This window comes from Bufo bufo, chromosome 4 (genome assembly GCF_905171765.1).
Source record: "Bufo bufo chromosome 4, aBufBuf1.1, whole genome shotgun sequence".
Classification (NCBI taxonomy): domain Eukaryota; kingdom Metazoa; phylum Chordata; class Amphibia; order Anura; family Bufonidae; genus Bufo; species Bufo bufo.
The window spans coordinates 117,615,851-117,639,950 of record NC_053392.1 but is presented as its reverse complement, the minus strand read 5'-3'; the positions used below and the strand labels follow the sequence as shown (position 1 = coordinate 117,639,950).

The 24,100-nt window shown below is 41.0% G+C and overlaps 1 protein-coding gene across 39 annotated transcripts in view; it reads left to right on the top strand.

The window, feature by feature from the left end:
• LOC120997603 (saxiphilin-like) overlaps positions 1-24,100 on the top strand; it is a 390,951-nt gene that overhangs the window by 351,026 nt on the left and 15,825 nt on the right. For all 39 annotated transcript variants that reach the window (XM_040427730.1, XM_040427728.1, XM_040427745.1 and 36 more), the window contains one exon: positions 9,104-9,168. In XM_040427730.1, the coding sequence (XP_040283664.1) occupies positions 9,104-9,168 (65 nt within the window). The remainder of the gene's footprint in view (positions 1-9,103; positions 9,169-24,100) is intronic.

Sequence of the window (24,100 nt, the reverse complement as noted above, 5' to 3'; positions counted from 1 at the left end):
GGCACAGTGGAAGCACAAGGTGAAGGCAGAGGAGGAGGTCACCAACGCAGCTGGGGCATCGCCAGCACCTCAGAAGGCAGTGTTAGCATGGCCGAAATGTGGAAAAGCTTTGTCACTACACCACAACAACCAGCACAACCAGCTGATATGGAATGTCTTAGCAGGAGGCAGTATTTCACCAACATGGTGGAGCAGTATGTGTGCACACGCCTACACGTACTGAATGACGGGTCTGCCCCCTTCAACTTCTGGGTCTCCAAATTGGGCACATGGCCTGAGCTTGCCCTTAACGCCTTGCAGGTGGTGGCCTGCCCTGCAGCCAGTGTATTATCTGAGCGTGTGTTTAGCATGGCAGGGGGCGTCATCACAGACAAGAGCAGCCACCTGTCCACAGCCAATGTGGACAAGCTCATGTTCATTAAAATGAACCAGGCATGGATCCCACAGGACTTGTCCGTACCTTGTGCAGAATAGACATGTATACCGGCCTTAACCAGCCATTGTTATACTGCAGCGCAATTGCTCATTCTTGTATTTTGGATGTTTCACACTCTTTTGGAGTGTACCATAATAAAAAAAAAAAATATTAAAGCCAAAAACCAGTGTTGGCTACCTCGTTCTCCTCCACCACCGCTTCCACCTACACTGCTAGGTCCACCGCCTCCTCAAACTCCTACTCCATATGGAACTCCACCTCATAAATCACATTTTTATTTTTTTATTTGTACGTATTTTATTTTATGTCATTTCACTACTTTGTCAGTTACATTTTCTGGTGAAATTCACCAATTTTTGGGTGTACCACTGCTATACCTAGTAGACGGGTTAAAAAAATAATAATAATTGTCAGTTAGATTTTCTGGTGAAATTCACCAATTTTTGGGTGTGATGTACCACTGCTATACCTAGTAGACCGGAAAAAACAAAAAATGTAATTGGTCAGTTACATTTTCTGGTGAAATTCAGGAATTTTTGGGTGTGATGTACCACTGCTATACCTATTAGACCGTTAAAAAAATGAATAAATTGTGAGTTACATTTTCTGGTAAAATTCACCAATTTTTGGGTGTGATGTACCACTGCTATACCTAGTAGACAGGTTAAAAAAAAAATGTAATTGGTCAGTTACATTTTCTGGTGAAATTCACCAATTTTTGGGTGTTGTACCACTGCTATACCTATTAGACCGGTAAAAAAATAAAAATTTGTCAGTTACATTTTCGGATGAAATTCAATAATTTTTGGGTGTGATGTACCACTGCTATACCTATTAGACCAGTAAAAGAAATTAAAACATTTGTCAGTGGCATTTTCTGGTGAAATTCACCAATTTTTGGGTGTGATGTAACACTGCTATACCTAGTAGACAGGTAAAAAAAATAAAACATTTGTCTGTTACATTTTTGGGTGAAATTCACCAATTTTTGGGTGTAATATACCCCTCCACTACCTAGTTGACAGCTTAATAAATTTCAATAATTTTTCTTTTACATTTTCGGGTGAGAATAAACCATTTTTTTCTGTCATAGACCCCTGCTCTACAAAGTAGACAGGTTAATAAATTTCTGTAATTTTTCTGTTACATTCTTGGGTTGACATTATACAATTTTAGATGTGAATAAACCCCTGCTCTGCATAGGTGAAAGGGAATAAAATTTCAGAAATTCTTCTTTAATTGATGCGCGCCACCTCCTTTGATTCAATGCTTAAACTTTAACAAGTTGTACCACATTTGCGCTTTAGTAATTTGTCCCACATTTCCACTTTACTCTTTTGGCCAACATTTGCGCTTCAATACTTTGTCCCACATTTCCGCTTGACTCTTTTGGCCCACATTTGGGCTTCTGTAATTTGTCCCACATTTCCGCTTTAACAGCTTTTCCCACATTTCCACCTTACTCTTTTGGCCAACAATTGCGCCTCAATAACTTTTCCCATATTTCCGCTTTACTCTTTTGGCCCACATTTGGGCTTTTGTAATTTGTCCCAAATTTGCGCCTCAATAACTTTTCCCATATTTTCGGTCGATCCCAAATTTTTAAAATAAATTTATCTCCCTTAAATTTGGTCTCTTTTTCTCATGCTCCCTCTCCGGCGTGGAACCCTGATTCGCCGATAACCGTGATCAACATGGTAGGCTCAGGAAAGAACATCGAAAGTTGATAGAGAAGATATCCAAATGAATGGTGGATGTCACTGGGGCACCTCTACATAGGTGACAGGAACATAAATTTTAAAAAAATCGTCAATTACATTGTCAGGTGACATTTTTCAGATTTTGCCGGATAGAAACCCCTGCTCTGCATAGTTGACAGGGAATAAAATTTAATAAATTCTTCATTAATTAATGCGCGCCACATCCTTTAATTCAATACCTAAACTTTAAAAAGTTGTCCCACTTTTACGCTTTAATAATTTCTCCCATAATTCCGCTCTATAATTTTAAATTTGAAAAAATGAATCCTCCCTTGGATGTGGTTTCTCTTTCTCACGCTCCCTCTCCGACGTGGAACCCTGATTCTGGCTCTCCAAATTAGGCACATGGCTTGAGCTTGCCCTTTACCCCTTTGAGGTGCTGGCCTACCCTGCAGCCAGTGTATTGTCTGAACGTGTGTTTAGCACGACTGGAGGGGGTTATCACAGGTTATATTTCCCAATGTTTTGGGGTGTACCCTAATTTAAAAAATATAAATAATTTTAAAACCAAAAAGCAGTGTAGGCTACCTCCTCCACCGCCGTTTCCACCTAAACTTTAAAAAGTTGTCCCACTTTTACGCTTTAATAATTTCTCCCATAATTCCGCTCTATAATTTTAAATTTGAAAAAATGAATCCTCCCTTGGATGTGGTTTCTCTTTCTCATGCTCCCTCCCCGGCGTGGAACCCTGATTCCCCGCCACCCGTGATCACCATGGTAGGCGCATAAAAGAACATCGAAAGTTGATAGAGCAGATATCAAATTGGATCGTGAACATCACGGGGACGTGCGACATAGTGGGGCAGTAAGTGTGCACACGCCTACACGAACTGACTGACAGGGGTCAGCCCCTGGAACTTCTGGGTCTCCAAATTGGGCACATGGCCTGAGCTTGCCCTTTACCCCTTTGAGGTGCTGGCCTACCCTGCAGCCAGTGTATTTAGCACGACTGGAGGGGGTTATCACAGGTTATATTTCCCAATGTTTTGGGGTGTACCCTAATTTAAAAAAATATAAATAATTTTAAAACCAAAAAGCAGTGTAGGCTACCTCCTCCACCGCCGCTTCCACCTACACTGCCACATCTACCGCCTCCTCAACATCCTACTCCATATGGCCCTCGTCCTCCTAGATCAAGATTATTATTTTTTATTTTTACGTATTTTGTTATTTAAAGTCATTTCCCTAACCACATTTGTTTGCAGAGCACTTGCCATGCTCTTAACCACATTTTGATGCCATTTGCAGCCCTCTAGCCCTTTCCATGACATTTTTACAGCCATTTTAGTGCTCAAAAGTTCGGGTCCCCCATTTGGATCCCCATGGGGTTCGGGTTCGGGGTCAAGTTCGGGTCCCGAACTCAAACTTTTTTGTGAAGTTCGGCTTAACCAGTCGAACCCGAACATCAAGGTGTCCGCTCAACTCTACTCCTCAGTCCGAAGTTGCTTATTTCCCTTTGTGCGATTTTTACAAGCTACACAAAAACCGTATCATATGAATTGGTGCTTTTTATTTTTCAGTTAATGCGTGGGTAAACAACTATGTACCAATCTATCTTTGATATTAGGAGCTTTTGTATAGATAACAATGGGCTTGTTTGGAATTAACCCTCCAAGAACTGGATCATTTTTTAAAACAGACCAATTTTTACATACAGCATTTTTAATCAAGCCTACACCATTACTGAATACTGAACTGTGTAATGAAGGCCAGTTTCATTTCTTTTTTATTCATCTCTATAGGGGCCAATTGTTTCTCATTCTGTTTTTCATCAATTTTTTTGTCTACTTTCTTTTAACACCTCTTCCTTGCATTCCTTCAAAAAGCTTTTTTTATATATCCTTTTTCAAGAAACCTCCCATCAATCAATGCACTCTGTTGATAATAGTCTTGTACCTTAGTGCAATTGCGATATATTCTTTTAAACTGGCCTTTAGGAATATTTTTCAACCAAGGTTTGTAATGGCAGCTCGTAGTTCTTATATATGTATTTGCATCAGTTGGTTTAAAATAGGTTCTAGTTTTAAAAGTGCCCCTTCTATACAAATATTCAAATCTAGAAAATTAACTGAGGTTGGACTAACAGTTCCAGTAAAATGGAGATTCCACATATTATCATTTATATATAGTAGAAAATCATGTGTATTTCCTTTCCATATAAATATTTCCAAGATAATAGACCTTTCCCCCTCTTTATTGGTACATAGCTTGGGGCTAATAAACATTTCTCCTCCCACACAGCCATATAGAGATTTGCAAAACTGGGGGAGAATTTCGCCCCCATCGCCGTCCCAGTGCATTACAAGTAAAAGCTGCCTTCAAACCAATAATTATGCTATAAACAACATTTTAAACATTCCATTAAAAGATCACTTTGTTCAGATGGCATTATTGTATCTTTTTTTCAACACATAATCGACCGCAGTGATCCCCTCCTCCATTGGGATCACTGTGTACAATGATGTCACGTCTACGGTCGTTATAAGAGTGTCTTCAGTACAAGATCCAAAAATGTTTCTAGATGCTTAATCGTATCTCCTGTGTCTTTCAAATACGAGGTAATTTTGACAACATACTTCTGTAGGTCAAAATCTATACAGTATATTCCGATAAGCGGCTATTGAGGGAGTTGATATCGGAGACTATTGGTCTCCCAGGCGGGTTGGTAATACTTTTATGAATTTTAGGAAGCTAATAAATGACCGGGATTACTGGGTGTTTAATTCCCAAATATTCATATTCCTTTTTATTTAAAATAATTTCCTCTCTTACTTTTTAATAATATCTCCAGATCTTTTTTTTTAAATTGATTGTCAGATCTTTTTTTAATTTCTTATGTCTTCTCATCTTGTAACAAACCCCTCATCACTGCTTCATATTTTTCTTTATCCAAAATACTAAAATAACAACTCTCCCCCACCCCCCTTATCTGCTGGCTTTAAAACTATTTTGGTGTTTTTTTCTAAAAATCTTAAACCTTGTTTCTCTCCATAAATCAAGTTATAATTCCCTTAGTAAGCCTCTCTTAAAAGCATCAACACATTCATTATTTTTCGGTTGGGGAAAAAAAACTACATTTTTCCCTTAAACCTGTGTGGATGATGTCACATTGTTAAATCTCTACCGGATCAAGTTTAGGATTCAATGCCATATATTTGGCAATATTAATTTTTGTAATGGATCGATGTATATCTAAAAAAATTTGTTCATCTGTTTGAATGGAGCATATTTTAGCCCTTTTGACAGAGCCGCAATTTCATTTTTATCCAATGTATGGGAGCTTAGATTATATATTCCGTTTACTACCCCTTTGCTTTCTTGATTTTTGGGCTGCCTATCTTCTTTACCTCTACATCCTGTTTACAGCGATTCTGGCGGATTAACCCCTTCTATGCTGGGGTCATAGAGGGGGTTTGCTGTGGGTGAGGGAGCCCATCGGGTCCCTGCGCTGCTGTGGCAGGGACCGATGTGTGACAAGGTAGGCTGATGCCGTGCAGAGGCTGCCCAATGCCTTGCACGGCATTGGGACCTGCCTTCTATGGGTGCCGAGGAGATCCAGCCTCAGGCTGTGTCTCCTTGGCAACCTGTTAGTGTATTATTCAGTGTAATACACTAACGGGCAATGCATTACAATACAGATGTATTGTAATGCATTTCAGAGGCGATCAGACCCCCAAAAGTTGAAGTCCCAGAATGGGACAGAAATAAAGTATAAAAAAAAGTAAAAACAAGTGTTTTTAATAAAAAAAATAAAGTTTCAAGTAAAAAAAAAAAAAAATGCCCCTTTCCCCAGATTTTGTTTAAAAAATGCTGTTATTGTGTTAAAGTGAAATAAATAAAAAAAGTAGACATATTAGATATTGCCGTGTCCATAACAACCATCTCTATAAAAATATCACATGAACTAAACACCGTACGGTGAACACCGTAAAAAATAAAAAATAAAAACAGTGCCAGAAAAAGCCATTTTTTGTCACCTTACATCACAAAAATTGCAACACCAAGCGATCAAAAAGGCATATGCCCCCCAAAATAGTACCAATAAAACCGTAACCTCATCCACCCAAAAATGAGAACCTATGTCTCAGACAATGGAGACACTAAAATATGATTTTTTTGCTTCAAAACTGCTATTATTATGTTAAAGTGAAATAAATAAATAAAAGTAGACATATTATGTATTGCCGCAGCCGTAACAACCTGATCTATAAAAATATCATATGACCTAACCCCTAATGTGAACACCGTAAAAAAAAAAAACTTTGCCAACAAAGCTATTTTTTGTCACCTAAGATCACATAAAGTGCAACACCAAGCAATTAAAAAGGCGTATGCCCCCCAAAATAGTACTAATAAAACTGTAACCTCATCCCACAAAAATGAGAACCTACCTAAGACAATCGGTCAAAAAATAAAAAAGCTATGGCTCTCAGACTATGGAGACACTAAAACATCGTTTTTTTGTTTCAAAAATGCTATTATGTAAAACTTAAATAAATATGTCACATGAACTAACTCCTCAGGTGAATTCTGTAAAAATAAATAAATAAAAACTGTGTTAAAACAACCAATTTTTTTGTCACCCTTCCCCATAAAGTGTAATAATGAATGATCAAAAAATCATATGTACCCAAAAATGATACCAATAAAAACGTCAACTCTTACTGCAAAAAGCAAGCCCCTGCACAAGACGATCGGCAGAAAAAAAAAATGGCGTTTAGAAAATAGAGACACAAAAACATAATTTTTTTTCAAAAATGCTTTATTATTTAAAACTGAAACAAACAAAGTAGACATATTTGATATCATTGTGTCCATAACAACCTGCTCTTTAAAAATAGCATGATCTACCCTGTCAGATGAATGTTGAAAAAAAAAATATTAAAATGGTGCCAAAAAATGTAATATAGAGCAATTAAAAATTATATGTACCCCAAAATAGCACCAATAAAACTGGCACCTTATCCCCTAGTTTCCAAATTGGGTAAATTTTTGGGAGTTTCTATTGTGGGGTGCATCATGGGGGTCTTCAAATGCGACATGGCATCTAAAAACCAGTTCAGCAAAATCTGCCTTTCAAAAACCATATGGCGTTCCTTTTCTTCTGCGCACAGCCGTTTACCGTTACATCAGTTTACGACCAAATGTGGGGTGTTTATGTAAACCACAGAACCAGTGTAATAAATATTAAGTTTTGTTTGGCTGTTAAGCCTCGATGTGTTAAAGAAAAAAATGAATTAAAATGGAAAATCTGCCCAAAAAGTGAAATTTAGAAATGTAATCTCCATATTCCTTTAATTCTTGTGGAACACCTAAAGGGTTAACAAAGTTTGTAAAATCAGTTTTGAGTAACTTGAGGGGTGTAGTTTGTACAATGGGGTCATTTATGGGGGGCTTCCACTATGTAAGTCCCACAAAGTGACTTCAGAACTGAACTGGTCTTTAAAAAGTAGGTTTTGGAAATTTTCGTAAAAATTTTAAGAATTGCTTCTAAAATTCTAAGCCTTCTAACGTTCCAAAAAAATTAAATGACATTTACAAAATGATTCCAACATAAAGTAGACATATGGGGAATGTTAAGTAATAAATATTTTATGAGGTGTCACTTTCTGTTTTAAAAACAGAGAAATTGAAATTTTGAAAATTGCCAATTTTTCAATTGTTTTTGTAAATTTGGAATTTTTTCATAAATAAAGGTGAAATATATTGACTCAAATTTCTGACTATCATAAAGTACAATGTGTCACGAGAAAACAATCTCTGAATGGCTTGAATAAGTAAAAGAGTTCAAAAGTTATTACCACATAAAGTGACACGTCAGATTTGCAAAAATCACTCTGGTACTTAAGGTGAAAAATGAGCCGGTCATTAAGGGGTTAATAGGGTTGATACTGGTGACAGAGACGGTTTAAAATGATACCAATAAAAAATACAGCTAATCCTGCAAAAAATAATAATTAGCCCTCACACAGGACAGAATGACATGGCATGAATGACATTTTTTATACTTTCTCCCCACAAAGAATTTTTTTCTAATTTTCCAGTACAAGCTAAACAAAATTAAATGGTGCCGCTAAAAATACAACTTATCCCTCATATGGCTATGTGAACAGAACATATAAAAAGCTATTGCAATGTAGAAAGGAAACAATGAAAGTGCAAAAACAAAAATTGGCCTGTCCTTAAAGGCTATGAACACCTTTGGGCAATTTTTTTATGATTGGATTTTACTCATTTTGCGTTAAAAAATTGTTTTCTTCACTGTTTTTGAGATAAGAGGGTTAAAAAATCAGCAGAGTATCACTTCTGAGTCCCATTGGCTGATGGCTCATGTGAAGCCTCATCTCTGAGGTCTTGGCCTCATAAAAACTCATTTAAGCTATATTCTTACCTGTTTGATAAGAGTTTAGCTAAAATGAATGTTTATGAGGTCAGGAGATCAGAGATAATCCTTCACAGGAGCCGCCAGTTGATGGGACTAAGAAGTGATACTCTGTAAACAGACAGATTTTCTTCCCATGTATCTCATAAGTGGCTAAAAATGTTTAAAGGGAACCTGTCACATTGAATAGGGTGCCTGAACTGAAGGCACCATGTTATAGAGCAGAAGGAGCTGAGTAGATTGATATGTAGTATAGGAAATATTCAGTATAATTTGTGTTTTATACATTTAAATTCGTGTTAATTCTGGGCTTTGAAGTGAAGGAGGCGGTCCTATCAGTGATTGACAGCTATCTTTCCATGAATGTGCATCTCACTGATAGCACCGCCTCCTTGACTTCAAAGGCCAGAATTAATTTGCATTTTTATAGTGACAGGTTCCCTTTAATGAATACCAAATGAAAAAGTAGTTTTAAGCCCAAAAAGCTTACATTCATTTTAACTACTATTTGTATTTTGACTCCAGGTGTCTAGTGGAGAAAGGAGATGTGGCTTTTTTGCCTCACACTGCTGTATTTGAAAACACAGATGGTAAGAGAATAATTAGCTTTCTCACAAACATGGCAGCATTACAATGTTGAGTCCTGTAGTCATTTTTGATTGTTTGATAATTTAAACCCTTCCCGACATATGCTATACATGTACAACACACTGATGAGGTGGGCACGGGAGCTTTTCTTGCCTAATCAGTATAGGGGCCAGGATGTTACTTACAGCTGGAACCCTGCTGTAACTGCCAGCATTGGTAAAAAGGCAGATATTTACAGATTAACTCCTCAGATGCCGCGCTCAATGCTGACTGTTGCATAAAAGAGGTTTACAGACGGAGTGAACTTCCTCTCTTATCCTATTGACTACCCACAATGCAACTGCTGGATGCTCATGGCTGCTAAGGCAGCTCAAGGCCTTACAGATGCCTCAGAGCTTGCCAGCTAAGGAGGCCTATGAGGTCCAGCCCCCAGGATCCATGTAAAACTGACAGCATGTATTGTACAGCATTGTAAAAGGATTAAACCCTCAAAAGTTCCATAGCTGGACAAAAATAAAAAGTTAAAAGTTAAAAAAGATGTTTTATAAAGATAAAAAATGTAAAGTTTTAAAGGGTTTATCTCATTTCAGCAAATCATGTACAGAAAGTTAATACAATGTATTGTGATTGTCCATATTGCTTCCTTTGCTGGCTTGATTCATTTTCCAAAAACATTATACACTGCTCATATCCAGGGGTTACGACCACCCTGTAATCCATCCATTAGTATATAATGCAATGTAAAAAGGAATCAAATCAACAAAGGAGGCAATATACACAATCGCAATACATTAGTAAGTGCAACGTGCTGCCCCCCAGGGCTGATCATGTCTCGGTGTCGTTCATGTCTCGGTGTCGTGGTGAGACGGCCTTAGTATTTTTTTTGTGTCACAGTGCTCCTACCTGGATACTCCTGGTCGCTCCCCAGGGTTAGGCTCCATAGCAATAAAGGGGAGAGTGATAGTTGGTGGAGTAAGAGTCCAGACTTGGTAAAAGTTCCACAGCTTTACTTGAATAAACTTGCATCCTGACAATATTTGGCCTTCATCTGGCTCCAGCAGGTTTTGGGGTAAACTGGCAGGCTAACTTGGATACCTTGCTTTATCTTTCTCTGCTGTGCTAGATTCTGACTTTGGTCTGGTAGCTGGACTTTATGACAGTTATGATACCTTTGAGTGGGGTGTCTTTGGCTGTTGACCCCCTTGTAATACTCTGTCTAGGAACTGCAAGGAGTCATGGTGAACTATGAACTGCTTCCCTTGGGAGACTCCTGCTGCAGGAGAGGGGAGCTCCCCTCACTGCAACATGTATGCTTCCCGCAACCCCCCCCCCCCCCCCTTGGTAGGAAGCACTTCTGTCCAACAGGGGGGAGAATGGAATGGTAAGTTCCATTCTATATAAAGATCTTTCTATGCCAGATATACTGCCACCTGCTCGTGAACCAGGCATAGTACATAAAGAAAATAATTGCACAACAATATTATTAAGGCACAATATCAAATGACCTGGAATCAATTACACAGATTACATTATTTGTTAGCCATTAGAGACAGTAGAAGGGTATGGGAATGGTAGTGCCAGCTCTGGGGTACTACAGTAAGTGCCTTGTTTTAATTTTGTCTACATGATAAATGCCATTTGCTGAAGTCAGACAACCCTTTTAAGTAATAAAAAAAAGTGCCCCTTTTCTTCATCAAGGCATTTACAATAAAAAAATAAATAAAAAAATAGAAATATATTAGGTATCACCGCATCTGTAACGACTTGCTCTATAAAAAAAATCACATGATCTACCCCATCAGGTAAACATTGAAAAAATTAGAAATTAAAATATTACAAAACACATGTACCCCAAAATGGTACCAATGAAAACATCAACTCATTCCACAAAAAATGAGCCCTCATACAAGACCATTGCCAGAAAAAAATAGAAATGGTGACACAAAAGTTTTTTTTTTTCAAAAATGCTTTTGTGGAAAAAAAGAAATTACTAAATTTTACATATGTATAGGTGCAGTCGTAATGACCTGCTCTAGTTGAACACCGTAAAAAAAAAAAAACGGCCATTTTTTGGTTACCTCGCCTCACAAAAAGAATAATAACCCCAAATGAAAATGTCACTTCATCTGCAAAAATCAAGACCATCACCAACTAAAATAAAAAATATGTCTTTCAGAAAAAACATGATTTTTTTTCTTTATTGTGTAATAGTTCCAGCACGGTGCAAGCCTTTTCTTTATCCTGCTTCCTAAAAAGCAAAATAAAATTGACCAAAAAGTTGCATACATGTGAAACTGGAAAAATTAGAATATTGTGCAAAAGTCCATTTAATTCAGTAATGCAACTCAAATACTAAGACAATTTAAAGGGACACTGTCACCTGGATTTTACTTACTGAGCTAATAACATCACCACAATAGTCTCCACGATTTACATTAAAATATACTAGTATTACTGCCCTGTGTCTTTTATTTTGTCTATAAAATCGGTTTTATTAATATGCAAAGTAGCTCAATATGGAGCCCAAGGGGAGCCCAAAAAAAGAAAAACTATTATCCCAAATTTACCACTAACATGAAGTACAATGTGTCAAAGGAAAATATTCTCAGACTCAGATAAGTAAAAACATTCCAAAATTATTACCACATCAATTGACATGTCAGATTTGCTAAATTTGGCAACTTCAGGAAGGTGAAAAGTGGCTTTGTTAGGAAGGGTTTAAAGAGCATCTGTAAACAGAATCAATCCTTTTTAAACCAGGCATACTGCCTGGTAGGGTTGATCCTGCTGTGCATAATGATACCTCTGTAAATAAACATATGTGAGGAAGAGTACAGGGTCAACATTCAGGACCACCACTAGCAAATTCCAATCTCTAGGTGTTCACCAGAGCCCACCATCAGGCTGGTTGGACTTGGCTGCTAGGGACCCAGGTTACATCTGTGGAATAAGGCAGCAGAGAACAGGTGCCAGCTCACAGCCAACACTTAACAGATGTCAAAGAGTAGCAGGAGAGTAAAACGAGCAAGATTCTAAACTAAGAGAATCAAAAGCAGCCAAAACAGCTGACAAAGGGTTAAACCAGAAACAAGCTGAAGAGTCAAAGACAGGAGAAGTAATTAAAGCCTAATCAGCAGACAAGGTGCTAATTCAGAAGAGTTTCCAGAGGGGAAAAAAAGCAGGCTGGTTTGAGATCTGCATTTATACAAGCAGGCAAATAATGTGAGTTTAAGTGTGTGTTTGTATTAAGTGTATGACTTTAGATTACGTGACTTCAGATTTTGGGACTTTAGCAGGGGGCTACAGTAAGTTAGATTCTTATCACTGCACTTTATTGTATTTTTCTCTTTTCAGGCGTAATCCCCATTTAGTATGTGTTCCATTATTGACAGCTGAGTCCAGTGCACATCTTGTCTAATGTATGCAGTCCTGGAACAGCCGTTTGAGGATGCATATCTTTGTTCAAAATGTGAGCAAATTGACAGTTTGGAATCGCACATTGAGTATCTAAACGGCCGAATTTCAACACTGAGAAGCGTTGACAATTTGGAAATTTGAGCAAGCACTCTTTGGGGTAGATGTGGGGGAGGGTGGTAGCGAAGAGGCTCATGAAAGTGAGGTAGCTAGCTGGGTAACAGAAAGCGGGGTAGAGGGAAGAGTGCCAGGGAGGCTAGCCCTGATCTGACACACCCCAAGTTTGCACGGTTGGCAGATGAGGGGGATGTCAGTTCAGGGAGAGCACTGCTGCAGCCGGATACTTCCTCTGCCAGTCAGGGGAATGTCAGCTCCAGTAAGCAGGGGACCAGGAGAGCAGGGCAGGCCAGACAGGTGCTGTTAGTGGGAGACTCAATTATTAGGGGTACAGATAGGGCAATCTGTCACAAAGACCGGGATCATCGAATGGTGTGTTTTCTTCCTGGCGCTCGAGTTCGACACACCGCGGATTGGGTTGACAGATTACTGGGAGGGGCTGGAGTAATCCAGCGGTCAGGGTCCATATCAGAAACAATGACAACGTTAAAGGTAAGTAGCTCAAGAACTGGTGTAGGAAGGGGGGTTTGGGTTCCTGGAGAACTGGGCCGACCTCTCTCGGCTACAGACTCTATCATAGGGATGGACTGCACCTCAATGGGGAAGGGGCAGCTGTGTTGGGGGAGAAGATGGCTAGAAGATTGGAGGAGTGTTTAAACTAGGGACTGGGGGGGAGGGTAATTACGTTATAGGATGGGAAGATAGTGCAGATAGAGACCGGGGGAGAAATGGAAGGAGGGACTAGAACAGTTCAGAAGGAAAGGTGTAAGGTAAAAAATATACATAAACCTCTTAAATGTATGTATACTAATGCCAGAAGCCGGACTAATAAAACTGGTGAACTGGAATTAGTGATGTATGAGGAGGACTATGACATAGTGGGAATAACTGAGACATGGCTGGATGATAGCTATGACTGGGCAGATAATGTACAGGGTTAGGCCCTCTTCACACGAGCGAGAATTCCGCGCAGGTGCAATGCGTGAGGTGAACGCATTGCACCCGCACTGAATCTGGACCCATTCACTTCAATGAGGCTGTGCAGATAAGCGGTGATTTTCACGCATCACTGGTGCGTTGCGTGAAAATCGCAGCATGTTCTATATTCTGAGTTTTTAGAAATGAATGGGGCTGCGTGAAAATCGCATAGCATCCGCAAGCAAGTGCGGATGCAATGCGATTTTCACACATGGTTGCTAGGAGATGATGTTAGTAAATTGATTAAAGTCAATTTACTATATTATTTTCACTTATAACAGGTTATAAAGGAAAATAATAGCATTCTTAATACAGAATGCTTAGTAAAATGTTGCTTGAGGGGTTAAAAAATAAAAAAAATGTACTCACCTCATCCACCTGATCGCGCAGCCGGCATCATCTTCTTTCTTCGTCTTTGAGGACCTGCAAAAGGACCTTTTATTACGTAATCGCGCTCACCACGTGGTGAGCGCGGTGACAGCAGCGCAGGTCCTGCTGAATGAAGATAGAAGATCCTTCTATCTTCATTCAGGACGTGGTGAGGGCGATTACATCATTAAAGGTCCTTTTGCAGGTTCTCAAAGAAGAAGAAAGAAGACGATGCCGACTGCGCATTCAAGTGGATGAGGTGAATTAATTGTTGTTTTTTTTAAAACAACAATTAATTCACCTCATCCACTTGAATGCGCAGTCGGCATCGTCTTCTTTCTTCTTCTTTGAGAACCTGCAAAAGGACCTTTAATGATGTAATCGCCCTCACCACGTCCTGAATGAAGATAGAAGGATCTTCTATCTTCATTCAGCAGGACCTGCGCTGCTGTCACCGCGCTCACCACGTGGTGAGCGCGATTACGTAATAAAAGGTCCTTTTGCAGGTCCTCAAAGACGAAGAAAGAAGATGATGCCGGCTGCGCGATCAGGTGGATGAGGTGAGTACATTTTTTTTATTTTTTAACCCCTCAAGCAACATTTCACTAAGCATTCTCTATTAAGAATGCTATTATTTTCCCTTATAACCATGTTACACAACACAACACCGAACCCAAACCCGAACTTTAGTGAAGAAGTTCGGGTCTGGGTACCACATTCAGTTGCACCCGCGCGATAAAAACTGAACAACACAACGCAATCGCAGTCAAAACTGACTAAAATTGTGTGCGCACTCGCGCAGGTTTCCCGCAATGCACCCGGGACGCATCCAGAGCAAATCCGGGACGCACGTCTGAAAGAGGCCTTACAGTCTGTTTAGAAAGGATAGCCAAAACCGTTGAGGGGGAGGGGTCTGCCTTTATGTAAAGTCCTGTCTAAAGCCCACACTCCGGGAAGATATAAGTGAAGGACATGAACATGTGGAGTCACTGTGGGTAGAAATACATGGAGGCAAAAACAATAATAAATTACTAATAGGAGTTTATTATAAACCACCTAATATACCAGAGTCCACAGAAAATCTGCTACTAAACGAGACAGACGAGGCAGCAAATCATAATGAAGTGTTTATTATGGGGGACTTCAACTACCCAGATATAGACGAGGAAACTTGTATATCTCATAAAGGAAACAGGTTCTTGGCAATAACCAAAGACAATTACCTTTTCCAACTGGTTCAGGACCCAACTAGAGGGACGGCCATACTGGACTTAGTATTAACCAAAAGACCTGACAGAACAACAGATGTCGGGGGACACCTGGGAAATAGTGAACATAAAGTAATAACCTTCCAATTATCATTTAAAAGAGTGTTTTTTCAGGGAGGAACAAACATACCAAACTTCAAAAAAGCAAAATTTAGCCAACTAAGAGAGGCCATAGGCCTAACTAACTGGGACAAAGTCCTCAAAAACAAAAATACAGCCACAAAATTGGATATTTTTAAAAGCATCCTAAAATCTAATTGTGAGAGGTACATACCGTATGGGAATAAAAGGTTAAGGAACAAGAAGAAACCAATGTGGATAAATAAAACTGTAAAGAAAGCAATAAATGACAAAAATAAAGCATTTAAATCACTAAAACAGGAGGGTAGCGAGGAAGCACTGAAAAACTATAAGGAAAAAAGATAGAATATGTAAAAAACAAATAAAAGCAGCCAAACTTGAGACCGAGAGATTAATTGCCAAAGAGAGCAAAACTAACCCTAAAATGTTTTTTAATTATACCGTATAAATTGGAAAAAGTATATATCTGAAGGTGTAGGCCCTCTTCAGAGTAAGGAGGGGGGAGTTGCAAAGAGCTATGAGAAGAAAGCAAAGCTATTAAATATTTTTTCTCTCCACTGTATTCACTAAAGAAATTAAACTGTCAGATGAAATGCAGAATGTAAAAGTTAATTTCCCATTAAAAGTGCCCTGTCTGACCCAGGAAGAAGTACAGCGGCGTCTTAAAAAGATAAAAATAGACAAATCGCCAGGACCAGATGGCATACACCCACGTATCCTAAGAGAATTAAGTAATGTCATAGCCAGACACTTATTTCTGATATTTAAGGACTCTATACTGACAGGGAGTGTTCCATAGGATTGGCGCATAGCAAATGTAGTGCCAATATTCAAAAAGGGTCCAAAAACAGAGCCCGGAAACTATAGGCTGGTAAGTTTAACCACCTCCCGTTCGCCCATAAATGTCCGGGAGGTGGTTCTCTATTTCTGAATGGACGTTCCAGAACGTCTATTCAGAAACTGCAGCTGCACGCTAATTGTGCAGTGGCTGATCGGGTTGCCCGCTGTCAGTGACAGCAGGGCAACCCAGAGAGAAGGCAGGGACAGTGCCCAGGTTTCCCTGCCTTCTAGAATGCTGCATACAAGCCCAGGTTTCCCTGCCTTCTAGAATGCTGCATAAGAGCGCTGTGTGTGCAGAGCAGGAAGCGCTATGCGCTTCCTGTTCCGGCCCGGCGGTCATGTGACCGCCGGGCCCGGAGAGTGCAGGAGCCGTGTGAGGTCTTTCACAGACCTCGATCAGCCCTGCACTGAGGCTGTACAGCGCTGTATTGCGCTGTACAGCCTCTCTGGGGGGTGCATTTCTCCTGTAACTGGGGCTACTATGTCAGCCCCGGTTACAGGAGAAATCAACAGTGAAAAAAAAAAGAAAATGTGAAGTAAATGTCCCCCAGAGGTCTTGTATGACCTTATGGGGGACGAAAAGTGTAAAATAAAAAAATGAAGTGTTAAGAAAATAAAATAAAAAAAAGGTTTCACATGTAAAAAAAAGTAATCCCAAGTAAGGAATAAAAAAAAAAATGTTAAAAATAGAAAAAATAAAATTAAATAGACATATTTGGTATTGCCGCGTCCGTGACGGTCGGCTCTATAAATATATCACATAATCGACCCAGTCCAATAAACACCATAAAAAAAAATAACTGTCATAAAAAGCCATTTTTTAGCTTACATCACAAAAAGTGCAACACCAAGTGATCAAAAAGGCGTATGTCCCACAAAATGGTACCAATAAAACCGTCACCTCATCCCGCAAAAAATTAGCCCCTAGCCCCTAGCCCCTAAAAAATAAAAAAAACTATAGCTCTTAGAACATGGAGACACTAAAACATAATTTTTTTTGTTTCAAAAATGCTATTATTTCGTTAAAGTGAAATAAATAAAAAAAGTATGCATATTAGGTATTGCCGCGTCTGTAAAAACCAGCTCTATAAAAATATCACATGACCTAACCCCTCGGGTGAACACCGTAAAAAAATTAAAATAAACTGTGTCAAAACAAGCAATTTTTGTCACCTTACATCTAGAGATGGCCCGAACTATCCGACGGCGAACAGTTCCCGGCGAACATAGCTTGTTCGCGTTCGCCTCTGCCGGGCGAACACATGCGATGTTCGGTCCGCCCCCTATACATCATCATTGAGCAAACTTTGACCCTGTACCTCACAGTCAGCAGACACATTCCAGCCAATCAGCAGCATACCCTCCCTCCCAGACCCTCCCACCTCCTGCACAGCATCCATTTTAGATTCATTCTGAAGCTGCAGTCTTAGTGAGAGGAGGGAGACTGTAACTGCTGCTGATTTAATTGGGAAATCGATAGCTAGGCTAGTGAATTCAGTGTCCACTCCAGTCCTGAAAGACTCATCTGATCTCTGCTGTAAGGACAGCGTCCTGACAGCACCCCAAAAAGCCCTTTTTAGGGCTGCAACATTAGTCTGCTTTTTTTTTTTCCTTTATATACATATTGCAGTTGCCTGGCCTGCCTGTGTGTGAGGAGCTGCAGGCCCACAGACTGTAGTGTGCCCACTGCCAGTGCTCACCCCTGTCATTCCGTGTGGCACAGGACTTTGCTTAAAAAAAGGCACTTAATTTTTACACTTTAATCTAAGGTTAGTTGCCTGCCAGTGTGTGTCAGGCTGACTTCCACTGACTGTAGTGTGCCCACTGCCAGTGCCCACCACTCATACCGGCTGGCACAGGACTTTGCATAAAAAAGGCATTTAATTTTTACACTTTAGTGTAATTTCAGCTGCTTGCCTGCTGCTAGTGTGTGTCAGGCCGACTTCAACTGACTGTAGTGTGCCCACTGCCAGTGCCCACCCCTGTCATCCCGTGTGGCACAGGACTTTGCTTAAAAAAAAGGCACTTCATTTTTACACTTTAATCTAAGGTTAGTTGCCTGCCAGTGTGTGTCAGGCCGACTTCAACTGACTGTAGTGTGCCCACTGCCAGTGCCCACCCCTGTCATCCCGAGTGGCACAGGACTTTGCTTAAAAAATAGGCACTTAATTTTTACACTTTAATCTAAGGTTAGTTGCCTGCCAGTGTGTGTCAGGCTGACTTCCACTGACTGTAGTGTGCCCACTGCCAGTGCCCACCACTCATACCGGCTGGCACAGGACTTTGCTTAAAAAAGGCATTTAATTTTTACACTTTAATGTAATTTCAGCTGCTTGCCTGCTGCTAGTGTGTGTCAGGCCGACTTCAACTGACTGTAGTGTGCCCACTGCCAGTGCCCACCCCTGTCATACCGAGTGGCACAGGACTTTGCTTAAAAAATAGGCACTTAATTTTTACACTTTAATCTAAGGTTAGTTGCCTGCCAGTGTGTGTCAGGCTGACTTCCACTGACTGTAGTGTGCCCACTGCCAGTGCCCACCACTCATACCGGCTGGCACAGGACTTTGCTTAAAAAAGGCATTTAATTTTTACACTTTAATGTAATTTCAGCTGCTTGCCTGCTGCTAGTGTGTGTCAGGCCGACTTCAACTGACTGTAGTGTGCCCACTGCCAGTGCCCACCCCTGTCATACCGAGTGGCACAGGACTTTGCTTAAAAAATAGGCACTTAATTTTTACACTTTAATCTAAGGTTAGTTGCCTGCCAGTGTGTGTCAGGCTGACTTCCACTGACTGTAGTGTGCCCACTGCCAGTGCCCACCACTCATACCGGCTGGCACAGGACTTTGCATAAAAAAGGCATTTAATTTTTACACTTTAGTGTAATTTCAGCTGCTTGCCTGCTGCTAGTGTGTGTCAGGCCGACTTCAACTGACTGTAGTGTGCCCACTGCCAGTGCCCACCCCTGTCATACCGAGTGGCACAGGACTTTGCTTAAAAAATAGGCACTTAATTTTTACACTTTAATCTAAGGTTAGTTGCCTGCCAGTGTGTGTCAGGCTGACTTCCACTGACTGTAGTGTGCCCACTGCCAGTGCCCACCACTCATACCGGCTGGCACAGGACTTTGCTTAAAAAAGGCATTTAATTTTTACACTTTAATGTAATTTCAGCTGCTTGCCTGCTGCTAGTGTGTGTCAGGCCGACTTCAACTGACTGTAGTGTGCCCACTGCCAGTGCCCACCCCTGTCATACCGAGTGGCACAGGACTTTGCTTAAAAAATAGGCACTTAATTTTTACACTTTAATCTAAGGTTAGTTGCCTGCCAGTGTGTGTCAGGCTGACTTCCACTGACTGTAGTGTGCCCACTGCCAGTGCCCACCACTCATACCGGCTGGCACAGGACTTTGCATAAAAAAGGCATTTAATTTTTACACTTTAGTGTAATTTCAGCTGCTTGCCTGCTGCTAGTGTGTGTCAGGCCGACTTCAACTGACTGTAGTGTGCCCACTGCCAGTGCCAACCACTGATACCGGGTGGCACAGTAGCTTGCCGATAAATAAGGCATTTAATTTTTAGACAGTAGTCTAAATTCAGTTGCTTGCCTGCTGCCAGTGTGTGTCAGGCCCGCTTCCACTGACTGTAGTGTGCCCACTGCCAGTGCCAACCACTGATACCGGGTGGCACAGTAGCTTGCCGATAAATAAGGCATTTAATTTTTAGACAGTAGTCTAAATTCAGTTGCTTGCCTGCTGCCAGTGTGTGTCAGGCCCTCTTCCACTGACTGTAGTGTGCCCACTGCCAGTGCCAACCACTCATACCGGGTGGCACAGTAGCTTGCCGATAAATAAGGCATTTAATTTTTACACTTTAGTGTAATTTCAGTTGCTTGCCTGCTGCCAGTGTGTGTCAGGCCCGCTTCCACTGACTGTAGTGTGCCCACTGCCAGTGCCAACCACTGATACCGGGTGGCACAGTAGCTTGCCGATAAATAAGGCATTTAATTTTTAGACAGTAGTCTAAATTCAGTTGCTTGCCTGCTGCCAGTCAGTGTGTCAGGCCCTCTTCCACTGACTGTAGTGTGCCCACTGCCAGTGCCAACCACTCATACCGGGTGGCACAGTAGCTTGCCGATAAATAAGGCATTTAATTTTTACACTTTAGTGTAATTTCAGTTGCTTGCCTGCTGCCAGTGTGTGTCAGGCCCGCTTCTACTGACTGTAGTGTGCCCACTGCCAGTGCCAACCACTGATACCATCTCCCCGTTCGAAAAATCTATTCAATAAATGGCACCCAGATTGGGGACGTTAGAGGGATTAAACTGATGAGAATAGTACTACAGAAAATACCACTCATATCGGGTGTGACAGTAAATTGCACGGCGCAGACGCAGTCACCGTGGATAAAAACAAAGGGGAGGGAGCCAGCGTTTTTTTAACCATCTCCCCGTTCGAAAAATCAATTCAATTGACCTTTCGGGGACCCTTGGTGTTGTACGTGGCTGGGTGGAGGAAGAAACCTTCAATGACATCACCGGGACGTGGCTAGCTTGGTATCCAACCTTGTGCAAATGGGGAGTTTGCGGTTGTGCAAATGAACTGTTTGCGGTGCATTAAAAGGGGAGTTTGGTCTGTCAATGTCTGTGATGCGGGCGTAACCCTTACACTACCTGATCGATACAACATCATACCTGATCGTATACACACACTGGATGTTTTAAAGCACGTTATTCCAAACAATTTAGGAATGTTAGTTGATTTATGCCCTTTATGGATTAAAACCCGACTCTGCGTCCACTACGTAATTTTCCATGGGAGTTTTGCCATAGATCCCCCTCCGGCATGCCACAGTCCAGGTGTTAGACCCCTTGAAACAACTTTCTCATCACTATTGTGGCCAGAAAGAGTCCCTGTGGGTTTTAAAATTCGCCTGTCTATTGAAGTCTATGGCGGTTCGCCCGGTTCGCCAGTTCGCGAACATTTGCGGAAGTTCGCGTTCGCTGTTCGCGAACTGAAAATTTTATGTTCGCGACATCACTACTTACATCACAAAAAGTGCAACACCAAGTGATCAAAAAGGCGTATGTCCCACAAAATGGTACCAATAAAACCGTCACCTCATCCCGCAAAAAATGAGCCCCTACATAAGAAGATCTCTCAAAAAATAAAAAAAATATAGCTCTCAGAACATGGACACATTAAAACATAATTTTTTTGTTTCAAAAATGCTATTATTGTGTAAAACTTTAATTAATAAGAAAAAGTATACATATTAGGTATCGCCACGTCCGTAACAATCTGCTCTATAAAAATGTCACTTGACTGAACCCCTCAGGTGAACGCTGTGAAGTTCAAAAAATACTAAATTCAACCCCTTCAGGGAAAAGCCCAGGCCCTGCCGGCCTGCCGATCATATATTATAAAAAGTTTTTCCCTGTATTAGGCCCGCATTTGGAGACATACTTCAACTCTTTGTTGAATGGCTCTCCTCTTGCTAAACAAGCACTAGAGGCTCACATAGTGGTCCTTCCAAAACCAAACAAAGACCCTGACCTTCCCTCTAACTACAGACCTGTATCCCTCCTAAACACTGACACTAAGCTATGGGCCAAGTAACTGGCACATAGAATCGCCCCATTTCTACAAACCCTTGTATCTCCTGAGCAGACTGGCTTTGTTGGGGGGCGGGAGTGCAGGGACAGCACCTTCAGAGTCCAAATGTTAATACAACATGCTCTGCGGAATAGAGGAGGCCTGACTCTGTTAAGCACGGATGCCGAGAAGGCTTTCGACAGGGTGGACTGGAGGTTTATGGAGGCTACCCTACACAGATTTGGATTCCATCCTAAATTTATTAAAGCGGTGCTGTCCCTGTACTCAGCTCCTCATGCAAGAGTGCGGGTCAACGGCATACTTTCCCCCCATTTTAACATTTCCAATGGCACTCGCCAGGGTTGCCCATTGTCCCCTACCATTTTCATACTCTGCCTGGAGACTCTTATTCAGGCCATCAGGCAAAATGATAACCTCAGAGGGGTAAAAATTGGTCCCATGCAACATTCGGTGGCGGCTTTTGCAGATTATATGTTGCTGATCCTGTCACCGCGTTCCCAGAGATCTTAAAACTATTGCAGGATTTTGCCTACTTGTCCAACTTTAAAATAAATATCCCCAAATGCTCGGCCATGGAAATTAATGTACCAACTAGTACCATTTCCTCACTGTCTATCTCCTTTCCCTTCAAATGGGCAACAACACATATTAAATACCTAGGAGTTAACATAACTAGTGACCCAAGCCAATTATTTCATTTTAATTACTCTGCCCTTTTATCTGAAATCTGAGTACAATTGACGGACTTAAAGATTCCTTACCTTTCTTGGATAGGTAGGAAAAACCTATTAAAGACTTATGTTCTCCCTAGACTACTTTACCTTTTTCAGACCCTGCCAATCTCCCTTCCCAAATCATATTTGTTGCAAGTGCATAGACTCTTTTCAACCTTTATTTGGAGAAAGACTAGGCCTCAGGTATCTAACACTCTACTATGCCAGCCAATCTCTAGAGGGGGTTTTGGTCTGCAGGATGTATAGAACTACTACCTAGCCAACCTAATGAGGTTAAACTCAGAAATATTGAACCCCATCTCTCGTAAACTGGGCTGTCACATAGTTAATAATGCTTGGGACCCATCCGAACTGGCTAGACTATGGGTAACCCCGCCCTCTGTTGACATTGTTGGACATAAATTGAACCCTACATTTCTGGGTATCTGCAGGGCCTGGAATAAAGTATCCCCTCTCTTGGAGCTCCCCAGAGGTCCTTCTCCCTTCATGCCTATACGCTTAGTTCCTTATTATTTAAATCGTGGTTATAGAGATGATCTTAATTTGTGGCCTAGCTTTGGCAACGCGGCTGTTGGCGATGTGTTAAAGGGTAATGTAACTCCGGAGTTACATGGGTTGAAGGAATCCTATAATATTAACAAGTGGACACACTTGCATTACCTTTACTTTAGTACCATATGCAAGGATTATCTGGCCAAGGCTCAAAAAGATTACATCCCCTCTTGGTATGATACCATTTTACAATCCCCCAGCCTCAGACGTAAACTACTCTCCTGTTTCTACAATAAGTTACTCGAATCTAAGGTAGTGGAGAGGCCTTCCTATATCAGCCAATGGGAAGCTGATATGGGATTAAGCTTCACAGACTCAGAGGTAGATAGGATTCTTAGCCATTCACACGTTTTTTCCCGTTGCATAACAATACAGGAGAATGTTTTTAAATTGGTCACTAAGTGGTACCGTACCCAGATCTGTTTAATAAAATGTTTCCTTCAATGTCGGAGGCTTGTTGGAGGTGCCATGCAGCTAACGAGATTAAGAGATTATGTCCAGATGGCACGCCCAAAGCTGTCCTCTTAAACTTGGCAGAACTGCACTGTCCCCTCAGCAAGCACTCTTTACTCTCGCACCTAATAGCTGCGGCTAAACTGCTTATTCCTCTTAAATGGCTTTCCGATCAGGCCCCTACCGTACAGATGTGGAAAGATAAGGTTCAGGAAATCTGCAGATTTGAGGAGTTGTCCAGCTGGGAATCCTTGTCCCATGACAAATACTTAATTACCTGGGCATCATGGCTTCAGAAGCCCTAGAGGTCATCCTTAGATCTGTCCTTAGATCCTCAAATAGGCTCCCCAATAGTATCGTATGTTCTCAGTGTCTGATCAGCCCACTACTCTCCTTGTAGCTTTGTTCTAATATCTGTATAAATCTCTCATTCATGTGTTATATCATTGATTTATCATACCTATCGTAATGTTATTGGTCAGGAAGAAGTACAGCGGCGTCTTAAAAAGATAAAAA